This window comes from Zootoca vivipara, chromosome 9, assembly GCF_965207765.1.
Source record: "Zootoca vivipara chromosome 9, rZooViv2.hap1.1, whole genome shotgun sequence".
In the NCBI taxonomy this organism is placed as follows: Eukaryota; Metazoa; Chordata; class Lepidosauria; order Squamata; family Lacertidae; genus Zootoca; species Zootoca vivipara.
Genome location: NC_142592.1, coordinates 40,693,445 through 40,714,224, shown reverse-complemented (window position 1 = coordinate 40,714,224; position 20,780 = coordinate 40,693,445). Strand labels below are relative to the sequence as shown.

General features: G+C 37.9%; 1 protein-coding gene across 4 annotated transcripts in view; it reads right to left on the bottom strand.

The window, feature by feature from the left end:
- Window positions 1–20,780, bottom strand: part of LOC118090976 (putative RNA-binding protein Luc7-like 2) — a 30,242-nt gene continuing 9,462 nt past the window's right edge. For 2 of the 4 annotated variants that reach the window (XM_088652061.1, XM_035127453.3), the window contains 9 exons: window positions 16,225–16,319; window positions 11,390–11,488; window positions 10,527–10,637; window positions 8,975–9,118; window positions 7,111–7,287; window positions 4,405–4,496; window positions 3,625–3,654; window positions 2,353–2,547; window positions 1–991 (listed from right to left, as the gene is read on the bottom strand). In XM_088652061.1, coding sequence (XP_088508187.1) covers window positions 793–991; window positions 2,353–2,547; window positions 3,625–3,654; window positions 4,405–4,496; window positions 7,111–7,287; window positions 8,975–9,118; window positions 10,527–10,637; window positions 11,390–11,488; window positions 16,225–16,319 — 1,142 coding nt within the window. In that variant the 3' untranslated portion in view covers window positions 1–792. Of the gene's footprint in view, window positions 992–2,352; window positions 2,548–3,624; window positions 3,655–4,404; window positions 4,497–7,110; window positions 7,288–8,974; window positions 9,119–10,526; window positions 10,638–11,389; window positions 11,489–16,224; window positions 16,320–16,865; window positions 16,905–17,687; window positions 17,759–20,780 lie in introns of all 4 variants that reach the window. The other 2 variants (XM_035127456.3, XM_035127454.3) reach the window with 2 other exon arrangements.

Below are 20,780 nucleotides of genomic sequence, written 5' to 3'. Positions count from 1 at the left end.
TTGTTATTTTATTTATTTATTTTATTATTGGTTTGTTGTTTTTTACAATTAAGGATGTGCAGTTAACACCCCACAAGAAAAAGCAGAAAAAAATCTTATGGAAAAAGAACCAAGTATACTGAACACATACCAATCAAGTGGTACAGATATGGGACTGGTTTTGATTTCAAAGTTTCAATAGAAATTAATAAAAAGGATGAAATGCAACAGCTGTTCAATTTCCAAGTCTAAATGGGCACTGTAAAAAAAAAACTTTCAATTTTCTCCAGCACACATCTAAAACATACTGCCAAACCTAGGCTCTCAAGAAGCAACTGATAACACCGAATTATAGAGTTAATTAAAAGCTTTGGGACCCACCCGCCCTCCCTAAAAACTACTCAGTGCTGCTGTTTTGACTGGAGGAAAATTAGAGTAGTTTATAAAGGTTTGAATGCATCCAAGGCAAAGAGCACAATATAGTTTGTTCACTATAACTTGTATTGAAAAAGGAGAATAAAACATTGAGATCTACGTCTTGGTACATAAAATTGTTGTCTTTTTGAAGAGAGATCTTTGAAAATAATGTTTTACAAGTTTATTGGAAAAGAGAAAAAAAGGACACTGCTTTAGCTGTCATCAACTGAAAGGGGTCAATTCAGACTTCATTATAACCATTTTTATACACTGTACATCTACCCTAGTTGGATCAGTGTGTGGAACTGCTCACTGGTGTCCCTTTGAATAACTGTAAACTAAACCACAGTATGCAACTCCATAGGAAGCTAAAGGATCAAGTGAATGTACAGCCAGTTATATTTCTCCTGCTTCACGCTCTTCTGAGCTTCTCCTGTCTTCTGATCTGCCATTAGCACTTTCATAGGAACGCTTCCTGTCTTTGCAATCTCGGTCTTTAGGTGACTTTTCTCTGGGGCTCCTTTCTTTGTCATGTGATGTTCTGTTACGGTCTCTTGATCGTTCTTGATCTCTGGAAGCTCTTTCTTTTGAGGATCTGGAAAGAAAATCGACATTACTACATTTGGTTTTTAATTTTCTTTATTAATATGAAAGATAGTAGCAAGAAACTGTCTAACTGGGCTTAAGAACGCATAGCAAAAAATGTTATGGGGTAAAAAAATATGTTATGGGGTCAAACTAGAATCACTTGCTACATCTGGAATCCGCTGCCTTCTCCTTACATTCATAATTCTAAAGGGAAGAGACAAACTGTTGCAGCTAGTCAATTTTCATGTAATCAAAGTCAATATTACTACTGGTCAACTGCTGTAACTGTGTGTGTCAATGTGCACATATGCTGCAATCAGAGCAGAAACATTCCTTGGATAAGTCAAGCCACAGGCTAGTTCACAAGTAATGCTAAATAAGGGTTTAAGCCATAATTTAATGAACAGGTTAACTACAAATTGTCCCAGAGAAGATAAAACAATCCCAGCTTGTTTCACAACCTTGGGTCTCTAGGTGTTGTTGAACTACATCATCCCTGCTATCTAGGGATCATGGGAGTTGTAGTCCAGCAACAGCTGGAGATCCAAGTCTGAGAAACACTGCACTAAACAAACCATAGTTAAGCTGCTGGGCAGTTTGAATTATCAAACAAGTCATGGTTTAAACCATGATTTACCAATTTGTGCAAGCCAGGCCAATGTTTTCACCACCTGACTTGTTAGTATGATAAGAGGTTGCACATTGGTAGAAGGGTACAGGTTCCAAGCATCCAATGCCAACAGATTATTTCTATATAATTACAGCAACATATGTGCTTTCAACAGCTATAAACTAAGGTGATTTGTACTACTGCAAGTTCTTTTATCTTACATTGTGCTGACCTATGGTTTAAAAAACAAACAAACTTGAACTTGCAGGCAATATCTGTCCAAGGAGCATACAGTCTAAACTCTGACAGTAAAGGAAACAAAGTGGTAAAGTAAAAGGTTTCAAATGAAAAGATGCTTTTGAGAAAGCATTTGAATAAAGTTCAATTGGTGGCACTATCTACATATTACAAAAATGAACTCTACGCATAAGAAAAGCATGAGGAAATGACTGACATCCTGGTGGTAGGTCCTGGAAAGAAGGGCAGAAACACGGTTATTTTAACAAATTAAATACAACTTTCCCCCATCACAAAAGTTCCTCAAAGCAGTTTACAAATATAAATGGAAACATAAACACAATAATCCAACTATTAAAAACACAAATTATCAATCTAGTGCCCATGACAAAGGACTTGTACCACATTTGAGAATAAACTAACTACCATCGAAGACAGAATAATGTTTGTACAAACTTTTCTCCACATAAACTAGTAAAATCGAGGACATTAACTGCTCCTCTTGCTGACCTAAATGTTACCTTTTTTTAGAACTGCGTTCTCTGCTCCTGTCCCGGGAGCTATGCCTGCTTCTCTGGTGGCTGCGGCTCCTGCTGCGACTGGTGGAACGAGACCTGTGACGGTGACGTTTCTCACGGGATCTGGAGCGAGTTCTTTTCTTTCGCTCACGTGAGGAAGAACGAGATCGATGTCTACGGCGATCTCGGGATCTTGACCTGAAAGGAGATTTATAGTTGATGAGAAAGAACCACCAGCAAATACATTAACAGAACCTACAGGGTCAGCACTCTCTTGTTGTACTGCACAGGAGTTTGCAAGTTTTGGAGTTTAGCAGAATTTTTTGAAGCAGATGAGCAGCCTTGTACCGTAGCTGTTCTGAACCACTACTAAGAATAACTTCCTGAGTTGTGTGGCAGCAAGGCAGAAGCACTCTATATCAATGCTGGGACATGTCATGCAGGAATCTGGAACCTCTGGGCCTAAAATACCAAAGGCAACAAACTCTCTGCTTATTGACAACAGGCAGGTGCATTCCCTATATTTCTTTTGGTGCCTGTTTAAAAAATATTTGTTTAGGCAAGCCTATCCAAAAGTTTTATTTCTTCTTATCAAGTGTTGGTTTTAATCTTCTTTTTAGTTCCCCCCAGTACCTGTTTAACTGTTTTTAATAGATAACTTTAAATTTTTTTTAAAAAATTATATCGCTATAAACGTCAGAGGATTTTACCCTCCTTTACAATCAAGCAGGGGGGGGGAGTTAAATAAAAATATATAAAATATATGATCAGTTTAAATAAACATTTCCATTGGCTTGAAAAAGCAGCCAATTCAATCTCTCACCCTGTATCTTAAGCCTCGAATGATTGTTCAATAGCTAATAAAAATATGGCCCACAGCCACAGTGAATCCAGTAGCATCTGAAGCGGCTCATGAAATTCCAATTCTACAGAAGACCTACATAATCTTTGGTTAACTAAGGAGGATCAACTGAGATTTCTATCACCGATTTATGCATTAATAAGCAGGACCAAAGATGTTAATTTCCCAGCAACCAATGAAGCGGAAAGGCACTATATACAAAATGAGATCCAGTGCGAGTTCTCCGTAGTTGAGTGATGAATCACTTGAGATTGTGAATGTATCTGCTGAAGTCAATAACGGAAACTTCATTTTTGTGCAGGGAATTAGGAATGTGTTTGTAATCTCCAGGGAGATTATATTATTATTTATCAATAACTGGCAGACTTAATGGTTCTGTTTGTGAAAATTTACAAAAAGGGATTATAACCTACCTTTTAGGGTTCTTGCTATGAGATCGAGATCTGAAAAAAGTGCAAAATACAGGTAAATTTTTATGTTGAGAAGTCAAAATACAAAGTATACTATTTGTAAGTGAGTATTACTGAAGTGATGCATTTTGCATGCAAGTGCACAGCTAACGCTCAGCAATACAAAACCCAGGTCAGCCCCAACTCCTGTGTCAAAAAGATGCATGTACCAGCTATTTTTCCTTGTTAATGAAAACTAAAATTATTGCCTTTCCAAGTATATAAGCTTTTAAAATCAATTACTTGCTATAAATATGAAACCTATGGGGAACATAAGAAAATTAATGCTTCTTCAAAAACTATTAAGCTCTGTATTCCCTTTGTGGGTATATTTTGTTAACTGAAGTTAAACATCAATAAAAATATTTATTAAAAAGAAGATTAATGTTTAAATAGATAGATCATGGTCTAAGGGAAATATTGCCACTGTTCACGAGAGTGAATTAGTGCTAGACTTTTGTTATCCCTGTGAAAGTCAAGTGTGGAAATAGGCTGCAAGCATTTCCATTTTTCAAGCACCAGTATGACACTTAGCTGTTCCATTTGGCTTTCAGTCCCCCCCCCAGGTAGTTATGAGACTACTTTCTATTTTGTATACTTTTCCAGAACTTTTGTAACACCACTGAGAGCAAAAAACCCTCTCAAGGTCTTTCAAAATCAGTAGCACGAAAATATTTAAAAGTATAAAACGATTCTGAAATCTTATCAAAATAAAACAGCTGGTTAACAAGAGCAGACTTTTACCTCCTTAGCTTTTCCCTTTCTTCCTTCTCTCTTTCTTCCCTACGCTTTAGACGTTCTTGGTTTCGTTTCTCTTGCTTATCAGCCACAATTCTCTGAAAGACAAAGACAAAGTTGGAGAGACTGATAGGCACATCTTGTCAATACACCAGGAAAGCTCAAATGAAGGTGAAAGGAGGATATAATAATCACCCAAAGGTATTTTAATCAGTTAGTGGAAACTTACAAATATTTAATTATTTTGCTTAATGTAGAGTTCTCTTTTTCTGTGTAGTCCAATATTTAAAAAAAATTGATCCAGAAGCTCTGTGCACTGCATTTATTGTGAGAGGTTATAGTAGACTACAAGCTTAACTTGAGTCAACAGTGCAATGGTTTAGCAAAGAAAAGCTAATGCTATTCTAAGCTGCATCTAAAGTAGTATAATGTTCTGAGATCAAAAGAAGTAATAGTATCACTCTGTTCTGACTTGTTCAGACAGCACTTAAGAGTACTGTGTCAAGTTCTGGACACACAATTTAAGGAAGATATTGACAAGCTGGAATGTGTGCAACCAAGGAGGGCAAGCAAGATGCTGAAGGGTCTGGAAACCAAGCCTTAAGAGAAACAGTTGAGGGAGTTGGGCATACAGTGGTGCCTCGCTAGACGAATTTAATTCGTTCCACGGGTCAATTCGTATAACGAAAAATTCGTCTAGCGAATCTCAAAGGAATGCATTGAAAATATATATATTATTTTTTGCCCATAGGAACACATAAATTGAATTTCAGTGCATTCCTATGGGAAACCGCGATTCGCTAGACGAATTTTTTGTAAAACGAATTTGTCTAGCGAGGCAACCTCCGCTCGAAAAATCTCTTCGTTAAGCGAAAAATTCGTCTTACAGGGCATTCGTCTAGCGAGGCACCACTGTATTTAGCCTGGTAAAGAGGAGAGTGAGAGCAGATATGATAGCCATCTTCAAATATCTAAAGGGCTGTCACAAGTAGTGATATGAGGTGAGAATATTCTCTGCTAGAAAGTTCTTCAGAGAATATTCTCCACGAACTGTAAATTCTAATTTAAGAACCAGTTTTACAACCCACATTTTAAAAATATAGTAAATAATAAGTCAAGCTGTGATACTGCCAGTGTAAGTAATGATCCAGTTACATTACTGGGTATTGTGCCATTCACCATTGGCAGTTCTGAAATGTGAGCTACAGAAAACTTTTTTTTTTTAGTTTTAAAAATGCTATTCATTTAATTTGATGAACATTTGAATTTGTATGTATTTCAACTTTTGTAATAGCCTCCCCCCCCTATTTTGGTGTGCCCTTATTCTTAGCAATTCTATACCCTTGGCCATATAGTGTGATTTATTTTACTTTATTTTATTTTTACAGAAAGTAGCTTTAATGCTTTATACACTTAAAGTACCTAAGCCTATACAATCAATTTCAAGTTTGGTGCAAAAAAAAAATCAAAGAATGTGAATTCATTGCATTGCCCCATTGAATAAAAGTATCTGTACAGTTTTTGGTTGCCATCTGAACATGTTTACCCATGAATAAACATATATATTAACTAATTATATCATTTTCAATGCATTAAAATGAATATTCTCCTATTTTAAATGAAAATTATCTAATATTCTCATTAATCGAGAATATTCTCCACAAGATTATTCTCGAGAATTTAACATCACTAGTCATAAGCTTGTGTATTCCTGCTCCAGAGGCTAGGGCTCAAACCAATGGATTCAAGTTACAAGAAAAAAGATTCCAAGTACAGTGGTACCTCGCAAGACGAATGCCTCACGCAACAAAAAACTCGCTAGATGAAAGCGTCTAGCGATTCTTTGTTGCCTCGCAAGACGAAGCTTTCTATGGCTGCATCTCGCAAGACAATTTTTTTTTTGCTGTTTGCCGTTTGTTTCCGCAAGACGAAAATTTCCGCAAGACGGCACGACTGCGGAATGAATTATTTTCGTCTTGCGAGGTACCACTGTAAATATCAAGAAGAACTTTCTGATGGTTAAGAGAAGTTTGGCAGTGGAAGGGACTCCCTGGGGAAGGTGGCGGAATCTCCTTCCTTGGAGGTTTTTAAGCAGAGGTTGGAAGGCCATTTCTCATGTACAGTATTAGAAATTGAGATATGAAATGGCACCTTAAACCTAGGTTATGAGCGAAACAACAGACTATCCAGGCACGCTTTTTTATAACGAGAATACAAAGCTGAAAATGTATGAACTGCAGCTAAAATACTATGTTCACTTTTCACATGGTCTAGTCCTTCCCCTGCCCACTTCCCTAATATTCTTAAGAGGGTCTCTTCTCCAGTTTTCAGGGAGTAGCTAGAAGTGGGGAGGCAGAAAAAGGTCCTCCTTTCCTTCCACTCTGCAGTTGCAATCTGAAATCTTAGGCACAGTACTGCACCCAGAGCTCAGAAACTGCTTGAGCTAATGAAATTTCCTGTTGCAAAATGCACCTAGAACAATGGGAGTTTGAACACTGAATCACAGGGAGTTGGAATCGATGACCCTTGGGGTCCCTCCCAACTGTACAATCCTATGATTCTATGATTATTTCATAAATTTATTAGTTGCCTCACCTACTTAAGAGCACTTGGAGTTATGGCAAACACATATTAAGCGTGATATGACATCCAACTAAGTCATATTCAGAATAGATCCATTAAAATTAATGTACTTATGTAATATTTATTTACCCTGAGTTCTTCAAGCTTCTCTCTTATTTCAATAAAGCCCAAGTGCAATTTTCCTCCGAAATGATCAGCAAGCCGCCTGTCATTATCATGTAGACCAAGATATGCTGAGCATACTTCACATACTCGAAGCTTCTGTTGCTGAAAGCTGGAAGCTGGCATGGAATTCCTGTACACTTCCTGCAAAGACATCACAATATTTATCTCAAATGTGTGAATAAAACATATTATTGATAAGTATATAATGTGCCTTCTCTAGCTAGAAAACCAGCATTTCCCTTCCTTAATAAAGGATAGGTGATGAATTAGGCCAGCACTATGCACAAGCTCCAGCCTAAACTTTCATTTTTTTAAATATAAATTCTATTTTTCAGTTTTTTAAATTTCCCAACCTATGGTTTCAAGCTTGCAGCTTCAGATTTAAAGAGTTCCACCCTTTTACAGAGTGTGCACATTGCTGGTTGCTCACTCTGCTGTTTGCTCACTCTGGTTGCTCACATTGCTGGTTGCTCACTCTGCTGTTGCACACTTCCTAAATAAAACTGAAGCAAAATGGCAGAGGCAACAATAGCCATTATTTCTAACAAGTTAGACTTGCACAAAATGTGGCAATGTATCCTCCTCTCTTAACAGGAGTGCTTCTGTACAGGTTTCCAGCCGTTCCCTACTTCACTGTACCATAAATTGCAAGGGGCTCAAACAGGCCAACTGCGCATCTGTATTGGAATTGTGTTTAGATGTTTTAATCATTTGTGCCATTTGCTGCCCTAGGAGACATTGGAAGGGTGTGATATACAATATTTTTATAAATTAATAATTTGCCTCTCACCAGTTTTTCAATTTCCAACTAATACACAGCATTGTTTGGCTGCCAAAGGCCACTGATAAAATCACAGTGGGTCAGGGCTTTTTTTGGGAGGAGGGTTGGCCCTCTTATGTGTTTTTAGCTACTTTTAAGCTTTTCTTTGCAAACACACATCCTTTCTCAGCAGCTCTGTTTGCCTCCAGGCCTGTTACCATGGGGACATTGGGTTCAAAATTAGAGTGAGTGTTTGGTTTGTCAAGATCAGAATAACTAGCTGATTATCTGCCCAGTGTGATGCCCCTTGGTATAGGGAAGGGAAGTGCAAAAAAACCTTGAAGGAACTGCCAGTGTAGAGTAGGTGTATTGTCCGTAAGAGAAACAATAATGGAGCAATAAACTGTGATTTTAAAATAGATTAAAGAAACTGCTTGGTATGAGCATGGGGGCAGGAGGAGAAAAAGACATAAATAGAATGTAATTATAAGCATTTCCAGTTAAAAAGCTGGAAAACAATGAAATGACACTGCGAATGAAATTACATTTGTTTCTATACGTAAGCCAAGACTGGGAGTTCACAAACGCAGCTTAGAAGCCAGCCAGTATAATAATAACAACTTTATATAGCACAATTTAGGCACATGGTGCTTTCCTACCATAAGATTACTATCCAAAATTGACACAGGAAGAGACGGGGGGAACAGACAATGGGAATAAGTAGGATTCTGGAGAGAATGGTTAGAAGGGAAACTGGGTGGTAGCTGGAGGTACCCAGCATCACAGAAGGAAAGAAATTGCATGGGTCCCCTCATGCTATTTTCTCCTTCTGCAGTACATGATAAGAAGTTAAATCAGCTAGAAAAAAAATTCCAACTCTTAAATTCATATATACATTTGACATTTTGGAACAACAGATGAAGTTGTAACCATCTAAGACTTCTCTATATGCTAACATTGTGAATTAACTTATTGATAAACAATATAGACTGAAAGCTTGGGACCAGTGTTTTAACCATGATTTTCAAATACCAAATTGAACCACTAAAGAATGCAAATTCAGATTACCTCTGCTTCTCTTTTCTTTGCCCTTGCTTTCTCCACTTCATCCATTACTTTCTGAGATTCTTCCACATTTCCATCAGCTCCAAGTTGTTCTACCTTTGCAAGCAGCTTTCCAATTTCCTCATTCAATTCATGGACTCTTTCAGCCTTTAAGATGGGAGAAAATGTAAGACTTACAAGAATTCAATAATGCACAAAAACCCATTGTAATATAAACCCACAAGTAGGACCTACAACAAAATGTGACAGTATGGAGCACTTTGTGTTAAGGATTGGAGCAGTATGTGTTAAGGATTCCAGCTGGCTAGCCAATCATGCTCTCTTCCAGGACTCTCCATACCCCCCCATACCCTGGTTTTACACACAGCAACAATAAATCAACATTCTGTGGCCAAATCACATAATCAGTCCTCACTGGGCAGTTTCTGGCATTTTTCTGGTCCCTGCCCCCCTCCCCTGCCCAAGATTTAGGAAAACCCAGCTATGTTCTCTATGAACAAAAATGGGCTGCTGGTCTCTCATTTCTTGAGCCATATGAGACAAAAGGTTTAATTACACTTAAAAGATGAAGAATGGTAGTCCAGAACTTCAGTATGCATTATATTCATTACAATTTATTAGTCCATGGTATTTTCCCAGTAAAACAAAAGAAAAACCCACTGACGTTTACACGAGTATAAATGGGGAAGGGTGCTATCTCAATGTCAGAACAACTGCTTTGCATGCATAAGGTTCAGTCCACAGCATCTCTAGGTGGAGTTAAGAGAGAACCTTGTCTGAAATCACGGAGAGCCGCTGATAGTGTAAACAATACTTAGCTAGATGGTCCAATGGTCTGAGTCAGCATAAGACAACTGCCTAAGTTCCTTCCCAATACCAAAAACCACCTAATGTTCCTTCCTTGTACCAAAGTTAACTATATGTAACACCCTCAATAATTAAAATGACTGTGGCATAGGAGTGGGTATTATTTGAACAAAACAAAAATATTCTCTTGCCCTCTAAGGCAGATCCCTTTTTAGTTAAGAGAGGAGCCATTGAATCCTAATTCTTACAAGCAGGAAAAAAGGTTCTCAAAGTCTGCTCTTGCATTTTGAGTTCCCTGAACTTTCTTTCAAAACCTATGAATTTATTTCGGTTCGATTCAAGAAAGCTTTCAATCCATAGGAAAAAACATAAAATGCTAAAATCAGGAGAGCCCAGAGAACTGGATCCAACTCAGAGAAGCTTAAACTAAAACCTGTGTTCAATCACAAACTCTTTGCATCGCCCTGTCAACAGCTAAATGGACTTCTAATAACCTCAGAGCATTGCCAAAATGATTTAAGGAGATCGGTGGGGTTATTGCTGTGATTTTTTTGCACATTATTTGCACTGTAGAAATAATGAAGAAGTGTGCATGCACACGAAAGCTCATACCAATGACAAATTTAGTTGGTCTCTAAGGTGCTACTGGAAGGAATTTTTTTTATTTTGTAGAAATAATGGTTTAACAAATCAAGCTAGAATTATTATCTATGAAGTGACTTGTAGAGTAGGAGTCTTAAATGCTTACTTTGGCTGCAACTTCAGCACTGATTTCTTCTTGGGTTTCAGCCAGTCTTTTCTTTGCCACTTCAGTTCTTCGATCACAATCAGCAATGAATGACTGTAGATGATCCATTGCCTAATACATTTTTTTAAAAAAAACACCCAATCTAAGGCATCAATCAAAGGACTATCACTGCCAAAAAAAGCATTTTTTAAAAATAAGGCTAGCATTGCTTCACTGACTGCTGGTTCAACCTTAAAAGGTGCTTGGGTCTTCACGCTTCCATTCCCATTCAGATCACATAGTGGGCCATTTCTAATGGTAAAATTAGATGGTTCAATCATATTGGATTGAAACACATCTGCAACTGCATTTGAACTGGCAAAAAATAGTTGTTAAAGTAATATGTATATGGAATTCACATAACAAGGAACAATACCCTAGTTTCCCACTGCGTGAATGTTACAAGAATAAAGCTTCTTCTTACACACTATTGGTACTGTGGGATGTGGAGCGAAGAAATGACACCTACCATGCCTTCATTTAAAAAAGGGTTGTGTACTCTTAGTGTGTGTCAAAGATACATATGCAAATACTATTCTGAGAGAGACAGTTTGGAGGTGGAGGATGGGGAATAGCAACAACCCCTCCCACTCTTAATAACTGTCAAAAGCTATGCATTCTGTATTGAGGATATGGAACTATAAACATTTCACAACACTTCATGTACGGGTCAAATAATTCTGCAAAAGCTGCCACTTAGTTATTGAATTCTTTATAGAATTAAAAGTTTTTAAAAACACAACTGCACCATGCACTTGTCTCATTCCTTCCCCATTCTCCCTTCTCTACCCTTTTATTAGATATAGTTTCAAAATAAAACATACGTCAAGCTCAAAGAAAAAGTCTTGTTCTTTGGAAGCAATTTCATAATCGGCTCTTAATGCCAAGTCGTGCACCTTCAGACATTCTCCAAGGTCCATCCTCTGAAAATAAATGCAAAATTTTACACAGAAACACTGGATATACATAGTGGGTTAAAACCATATTCTACTCCAATATTGTGAAGCAAACCGTGTTTGTGCAAGCTTTAAAAACAATACAGTATTTGAAATAATTAGCACACCAGATTTGTTATAAGTGATTGAATCCAGTCTGCACTGAAGCATCAGTGAACCGCAGTCAGTATAACCATACTCACAAACTAGAGCAAAAGGTATTTGTTTGAACCTCACCCAAACAGCTCTGCAGTCTTAGCAGCATTTCTAATAATATTTTAAAAGTAGAAAATCCTAAGTACATTTCCCCACCTATCCTTGTATATGTTTTCCTGATAAACTAGTAGTTGCAAGTTAAGAGACAAAAGGTGTGTGTACGCCTGGTGTGGGAAACCTCAGGCTGGGTGATGTGTACAAATATGCCCCTCCAGGGCTCTCCCTAGGCTACACCACATATGACCCTGCTTGTGCCCCTTTCTCAACTACTTTGCTTTGCTGGAATGTCTCCTTGTGGTAATGCCTCTTGCTTAATTTGATAGCAAGAGATTACAAATTCTAATTAAAACCACAATGCAATTAAAAAGTAACAACAAAATAATCCAATTTCAAAAACTAAAGCCAGCAGCAGTTTGAAGCTATTTGTAGCAGGACAACTCAGTCTAGCTTGTTACATGAGAATGTGGGCATCTGGTTTGCATCCCTCCAAAAAACCGCAAGTGGAAACCAAATTTTTATTTTAATGCTGGCTTCATGTAAAATGTAAGCCCGGCCAGTATATGTATGTCAAAGGGACTCCTGGTCTCTTTTCTTGCCTATACAAATAGTGGTTGGGCAAACAACATAACCTCCCAACACTAAAAACAGTAGTGATGGGGAACCTCAAATCTCTCCCTAGGACACGCTTCCTCGCTGGCTCTACTTTGCACCCTCCACCAGTGTTTTCACCTGGCTAGAATGTTTTCTTATTGCTTACTTGCCTGGAGGATGTGTGTAAAAACTAGCCTAATGTACAAATGTAATTTATACTTGTTGCTTTGTTTACTTCTGCCTCTCACCACCCCCCACTGGCACATGGCCACAGGAAGGGAAGGCAGCCTTTGAGCCAGAAATGGTTCCCCATCCCTGATATGCAGAGAAGAGCGCTGCTTTCCCCTCATATTCAAGAAAGCTAGCAATGCAATCTTATACATGTCTACTGAGAAGCCCCACTGAATTCATTGAGACTTACTCTTAGAGATGTGTATATAAGCTCACTCAGTGGGTGATATCCAGCTAAGTTGGACTCTGAATAGTCAGTAAAATAAATGGATTCATAGTGCTTTCAGTTGGTGTACTGAATGTTACTAATGTTGACCATCATCCATTATCTTTAGAAACATTCCAATTTTTCAAAAAATGGAAGTTTAGCTACCAGTATAGCCCTTAAAATCCACCTTTCTTTTTCCTATGCAATGGCTTATACAGTCATACCTCGGTTTGAGTCCGCTGCGGTTTGAGTACTTTCGGTTTAAGTTCCGCGGCATGCGCATGCGCAGAAGCGATCTGCGTGGCGCACATTCGGCTTCCATTCTTAGACCGAGGTAAAGTTCTCAAACCAGGACACTATTTCCGGTTTTGTGGAGTTTGTAAACCAAATCGTTCTTAAACCGGACTGTTCTTAAACTGAGGTACCACTGTATTCAGGTTTGGATCCATATAAGCATAAGGTACTATAATGGATGCATGGGGGACAGAAAGAAGGCAGTATTACCATCTAGCAGCAGCCCCTTGTGTCACATGGGGTGTTTTCCAGGATGCATGTTGACTGCCACTATAAGAAGAAATTTTAAAAGTCCTGTATGTGACCAGAACTTTCAGTTCTGTAAATCCAAGGCCAGCATTAGAAGGGCAATTGTTGTAGATAAGGTGATTAATATGGGGTGGGCAGGTCTACAAAATATCCCACTGTATGGAGCCCTCTCCTGCAAGTTTGAGAGGAGATTGTCCCTGAAGTCAGACACTGCAAATGCTTCCAAAACACAGTACAAGGATAAGCCCTGATCTGCCTCACTGAATTGTGTGGGTGATGGTGTTTTGTCCCTGATGTCATGCAGTGCTTTAAAAACTTTGAGCCTTTAAAAACCAGCATTATGCCAGAGGTAAGATCTTGCCCTTTCTCCAAGCTGTGGGAGGGACAGTACTGGGGCAACTACAGATTTGCATCTCTCCTGAAGTCAACTGAAACATTTGTAGCTGACATGTAGGCTGACATGCAGTACGGTCCCCTTACTTTAATGCTGTTAGACAGAAAAGCCTACAACATAGGTGGGAGGAAATGGGGAAGGACCACAGGAGAAATATATGTTGCCCATAGATTATCTGATAATGAAGGATATAAAATGATAAAATGTTTGAAGTGTAAATAAAAATTCAATGTCACTCTTTTCCTTACTCAAACACCATTTGCTCCTATACCATCAGATTTGCTTTTCTTGTTTGCCTTGTGGAGTACAGTACTTACCAGAGAACTTGGGATGCTGGGAGGTTTTTGGGACCCTGAAGGTCTGCCTATCTAAGGCAACTAATGCTTTAACAAACCATACCTATTTTGGCCTTTGGGACAAACATGAGGCGAAAAAGAGCTTTTAACAACAGAGCTTGGCTGATGACTAAAGCATCGGAGGCAGGATTCAGTAATTTGAAAATCCTACTCTGGAATTATCTTTAATAAACAGTGGGTTAAAAAAATCTTCAAAATGAAAACAAACAAACAGGAATGCTTTCTTTCCCCTTCTCAACTGGGCTACTTACTGTGTGATGGGAGAAGCAAGTTCCTCTGGTTTTTCTTCATTTTTCTTCTTCTCTCACCCTTTTATTGTGTCCCCATCCCACTCTGTGGTCCTAACAGTCACCTTATTATATTTTCTCACATCCACCCTCACAAGGAAAAAATGTCCCCTACATAAAAAGGCAGCAAGTCAGGCTATGCTGGAACCTCTCTCCTATACACATATGTTTTTATGTGCAGTGAGTTCTAGGATATGAGACTCAATTATGCCCCTGATCTGCAGTTATAAAGTAAAAATGTACCTAAAAGTTCACTGGTAGCTCAGTGTTAAATATCAATTTGTGTGTGGTGAGGGCAGTGGGGAAATGTAGCTTAGAAGTGAATATTTCATTATCAAGTTAGAAGCACGTTCACACTGACAAATCTAGATTCTTGATCTTTTATCTTTTTATCTAATCAGTTATCAAACTGAAATTAAGGTTTAGCTCCCAATAAAGCAGCAATGAAGGAACTAGTGCTTAAGACACACTATCTTAAATTTGCAACTAAGTTTCTAACAATTTCTAACAGCTTGCATCAAATATCCTATATTGCAGGGGATTGGACTAGATGACCCTTGGGGTCTCTTCCAACTCTATGATTAGTATTTGTTCTTTCCATCCTCTTGGGAGTTCTATAACATAACTCAGCCATCTTATGAATTTTTCTTTTTTAAGGAAGCTTTATTTGAACCCCTGCTTATCAAAGAACATTCATTGTGTCCACCTTTCAAGAAGAACAACAAAAAAGAATTTGTGCTGCATGTATATTTCTTGTACCTCAAGGATTCAGACTGAACTAAGAAATTTGGAATTAGGTTTGCATTGGTCTTAATTTAGTTCAGGGATGCCCAAGTGGTAGTCTGCAGACTGGATCTAGTTGCTAAAGTAATTTTATCTGGCCCCGGGTAAATGAAGGTATGGTTTGTGTTTCTTAGAAGTAATACCACGGGCAAAAAGAAAAATGTTTTGAGACAATATACATTTTGTTGTGAATGCTCTTGCCATGCCTGACCAATCATGCTTCATAACTGAAATCCTTATTGTTAGATGCTACCAATGTTGTTACAGGACCCAACAATCCGCAAAGCATATCCCTAGATTACTATCTGGAAAACAATGCAGGCCCTGAGAATACAAAGTCAGACACCTCCAATTTAGGCACTCAGGCAAAATTCTTTCATTCAGAGTAAGAAAAGCTCAAATGAGTATAAGCACCAATGCCTAAGAGGATTCATAATTAAAAGCTGCTTTGATTCATTCAACATCATGATCCTACTTTGAACTGATAAAATTAAACATAAGCATGATTACAAAGTGGATTCATATCTTGTTGACAGGAAAAATAAACTTGGAAATCTGGACAGAAACTGGAAAGAGATGGTAGAACTCATATTTTACAAATATAGTGGAAAGGTGACTTAACATGGCAAATTAGCAACATGAATAATTCAGTACAGCAAGATAAGAAAGCAGAGATTCTGTAAGAAAGCAAATAAATTGGGTCTAGCAGAGCAATTAATATTCCAGAGGCGGCGGCAGATCAAAATATTTTACCATCATGAGAACAGTTCTGCTGGGGTTGGGGTGGGGAAATGATGTTATTTTGCTCTACCTCCAGTTTTATAACATATTTTGATTGAAAATTCAACACTGTATTAGTTTCTGCTGCAATCATTTCAAAAGACATAATCATCAATAGGGATTTCATTTCTACAATATCTTAATTAATCATTCTCATAATTTATGTAAAAATGTATGTATATCAGTAACAAGAAACACCATAAACTGGTCTGACACCTCTACATATTTTCAGACAAACTGGGACCTGAAATTGCTAAAACCTGTATGGTTAATACTTAATGCTATTTTTGCACCAAAGGAAAATGTATCTTCAAAGTATAAAATAAAATACGCACTGTTCCAGAGAGGACATCATGAGGGCAGCAGTTGAGAAGATGACTTTTGCACACTCTGTCATCACTGAATTTGATTCGCTGACGGGTAGTATCCCCTGTAACACATAAACAAACATTTCTGATTAGACACATAATGTTCTAAAACCAGTGTAGTTTCACTTTTGTTCTTCATTTCACACACAAAATTAGAATCTGAAGAACTGATACTATTTTAACCTTGGTAATTACATGTGGTTATTATTTTATGTACCACACAATACTCAAATAACGCAAGAAAGCTAAATGAGAACTGCCTCAAAAATATAAGTACATATGCAACAGATTTTTTATTCCTGCTCATGTGTATGTGGACAGCACTTGGCATTAGTATGAACAGCCTTACAAGCATTTACAACACATTTATTGAGTATCTACTGATTGCCAGCAGCCATTTCTTCAAGACATCATTCACATCATTGATGTTTTTACTTTGGCAGGTTCAAACATACTGAAGAGTTTTTATAAACCTAGAATACTGGAAAAAACAAAATTCTCCCTAGCAGCATTATTTTAAGACAGCTAAAACCCCATAAGCTGAACACACTGCATCTACATTAATGACAAACAGAGTTCTATAAACACAAACACGTCAGCCTGCTTACCACACACTGAAGTCCAATTGCAACTCTAATCAATCACATCTGTGAACAAGGTTGGAAATATTAGGCCTAAATGGAAAACTCAATACCTGGCTACTGATTTATTTTCCTTCAAGAAAAGGGACAGTGGAATAGTTACTATTTCAAATTTGAAAATGAGGTTCCCGTAAAAGGTATTTCCAGTTTAAAGATGCAGCAGCAGTTATACAACTCAAGTTATTCAAGTGTTTGTTTGTTTTTAGTTTACCCCTTAAATTATAATTATGTATGATGAAAACCTACTGGTGAATTACTGAAGCAGAGGAGAACTGCTGGGAAAATGGTACGTTTGCAACTTCATTCCAACCTCATTCACCTCAGAGGATAGAGAAGCTTGCTATTATAAATTTAATCACTATCCTACTTCAATCAACTTGAAATAGGTAACTTTAAATGCATCTATGCAGTGGTTCTACACTCAAAATCCGAGACTTAATAATTCCATTATGTTATTCCAGTTTTAGCTATCTGCCCTATGCAGAACTCAAATGTAGCATTTTCAGATGGGCTCTATTCCACTTAAACATGTTTCAGAAATCAAGAGGATAATTAGATTAGTAATTCACAAACTAGAATGGCTTCAAAGTAGTTCAACAATAGGTTTTCAGAAGCTAAGTCTATAAATTTAACAATTTTATACTAATGAAAATTTAGAGCTGTCTTTAAGTCATGCCTGCTACTGCAGAATATTTGAGGAACTGATATGTTTTCCCCTCTTTCTCTTTTTAAGACACAAGTCGTTGTTCCACATTAATTAACACATCTGAAAAGTTAGCAATAACTCACGGCTCGGCGAATGCGGGGCCTTTCTGACACTCCCTTGCAGAATGAAGTAGGCAGGCATAGATACATTGAACCTTTATAAATAAAACAAGGGGCCAGATTGTTCAGTTTGTATATAATAAACTCTGCCAGCATTTTCATTACAGCATCTAGAAATACATGTTGAATGTAAAGAATGGTGGGAAACTTAAATTATTTTGTGCCTAGTAGCAATGTGTCAGCCTGTTATTCAGGGGAGTTTAGTGAAAAATAGCCTTCTATAAACTATGACTGGAAAAATATTTTAACTCCTAGGTGTCTATGTTTTGTTTATTTCTTCCTCTTTCCTCCAGACTGCCCAGAAAGCAAATAATATGATATTGGCTCAAAAACACTGATTCTGATGCCTAGACTTGGAAATATTTTCCCCAGACTTGCTTGTAAATATAACTGTTTCCATGAGAAAGTCTAGTTTTTCCCTTTACTGAAACTTGTATCAAAATGCAAATCATTACATATGAGTAAACTCATTAATGGCAGACTTGCCAAATTTTGAACAGCTATTTAAAATACAATTTTAGATAAAATCTGATTGCTGTACTCCAGCATCCCTAGTAATTTTAGAGTGAAAAGGAATGATCTAATATACAACGTTCTCATGAAGAGGTTTATTCTTGCAATTGTAGCAATGAATGTATGTGATCACAAAACCCTGAGTTCATCTTTAGAAACAGCAGCTTCCTTTTTTCCCAAGGTCTCTGGCCCAAACCATATTTCCATATACTACTTGGTAGAAATGGAAGCAATTACATGACATCTCATTTAGGAAAAGCCTGTGAGGACAACTGTTACATATACAAATTACACCTTTCGTGGATATTAAAAATCAGCTCCCTCTAAAAATTAAATTATTCATAATCCACCAGATCTTAACTCAGTGGGGACCATCATATACCAAAAGCAAAAACCAGATTTCATTTTCACTACAACTCTAAGTATAACCAAAGTAAGTATTAAATCAGGTTACGCCATAGTAAATATATCTAAGTTACACAGTCATTTTCAATATGCCTTTTGTATTTTCTTCTTCAGATTACATTTTAAAGTATTCAGTATTATTATGGATATTCAATATCTGAACAAGTATGAACTTAAGAGGATATCCACAATTAGGAATGGAGGATGAAAAGTTATTGGTCAGTCTGAAAATAGTAATTATCAAAAAGTTGAGATGATTAAAAAATAATTGTGGATTGTATTTCTAGAAATACAATACTAATATTAGTGTAATCCAGGCATCCCCAAACTGTGGCCCACCAGATGTTTTGGCCTACAACTCCCATGATCCCTAGCTAACAGGACCAGTGGTCGGGGAAGATGGGAATTGTAGTCCAAAACATCTGGAGGGCCGAAGTTTGGGGATGCCTGGTGTAATCCCTTCCATTTAAGGGATCCCATATAGTTCAGAGATGCTAATCAGTTACAAGTTGATAAAACAAACATAAAACAATGCAATAAGCAGACAGTTCAGAGTTCACGAACAAGCTTAATCAGTATAGTCGTACAGTGGTACCTCGGTTTATGAACACAATTGGTTCCGGAAGTCTGTTCATAAACTGAAGTGTTCATAAACTGAAGCAAACTTTCCCATTGAAAGTAATGGAAAGTGGATTAATCTGTTCCAGACGGTCCGTGGGGTACTTAAACTGAAGCGTTCATAAACTGAAGCATGGGTGTAATTGGTTCCGGAAGTCTGTTCATAAACTGAAGCGTTCATAAACTGAAGCGAACTTTCCCATTGAAAGTAATGGAAAATGAATTAATCCGTTCCAGATGGGTCCGCGGCGTTCATAAACCGAAAATTCATAAACCGAGGTTCCACTGTACCTTGTTTTGCGACTGGGATCCGTTCCGGAGCCCCAGCCGCTAGCCGAAAGGACGCAGGCCAAAGTGCCACGTCTGGGCACACGCGCGGAGCAGTTTGCGCTTCTGCACATGCACGAGTGGCAAACCCAGAAGTAACCCGTTCCGGTACTTCCGGGTTTGCTGTTGACGTTTGCCGGAATGGACGCTAGACAAGCCAGATGTTTGTGGAGATATTACTGTACTGCATTGTAACTATTGGGATTCTGTAGATACGGTGTTATAAGCATCTCCATAGGAGGAGACAATTATACAGGTTAACTTTAAAAAGTAGCTTTACAAAGCAACTTCAAAATGCTATGCAGCAAATACAGTGGTACCTCGGTTTACAAACACAATTGGTTCCGGAAGTCTGTACTTAACCTGAAGCGTACTTAACCTGAAGCAAACTTTCCCATTGAAAGTAATGGAAAGTGGATTAATCTGTTCCAGACGGGTCCGCGGAGTACTCAACCTGAAGCGTACTTAATCCGAGGTATGAGTGTAATTGGTTCCGGAAGTCCAAACTTAACCTGAAGCGAACTTTCCCATTGAAAGTAATGGAAAGTGGATTAATCCGTTCCAGGCAGGTCTGCGGAGTACTTAAAATACTCAAACCGAGGCTTACTTAAACCGAGGTATGACTGTATGCAGAATGGCAATTAAGCAGTTCACCAAGAGTTTTACCCTGATAGCCACCATTCAAAATTTCATTCTGCATTTAATGGGCCAATTTTTCCTTCTGAAAATGTATAATGAAAAGGTCAGAGGGCCAAAGCTCAGAATGAGCTCAGGCTTGCAAGAAAGATTATTATTATTAATAATAATAATAATAATGTTTCTTTGGCTGTGTTCGAAGACAAAGAAAAGGCAGAACTGTTCAACATCTACTTTGCCTGTCATCACCCAAGAGGAAAGCAATGCCCAACCTGGTGATACCAGAATTAATGATGTAAGGAAGCTGCAGCCCAAGAAACGAAAAAAGTGGTAAAGGAACATCTAGATACTTTAAATGAATTCAAATCTCCAGGACCTGGTGAACTGCACCCAAGGGTACAAAAGGAGCTTGTGGGTGTAATCTCAGAGCCTCTATCTATAATCTTTGTGAACTTTTTGAGAGCAGGTGAGGTCCCTGAAGACTGGAGGTGGACAAATATTGTACCCATCTTAAAAAGGAGAAAAAAGAAGACCCAGGTAACTAATGACCAGTGAGTT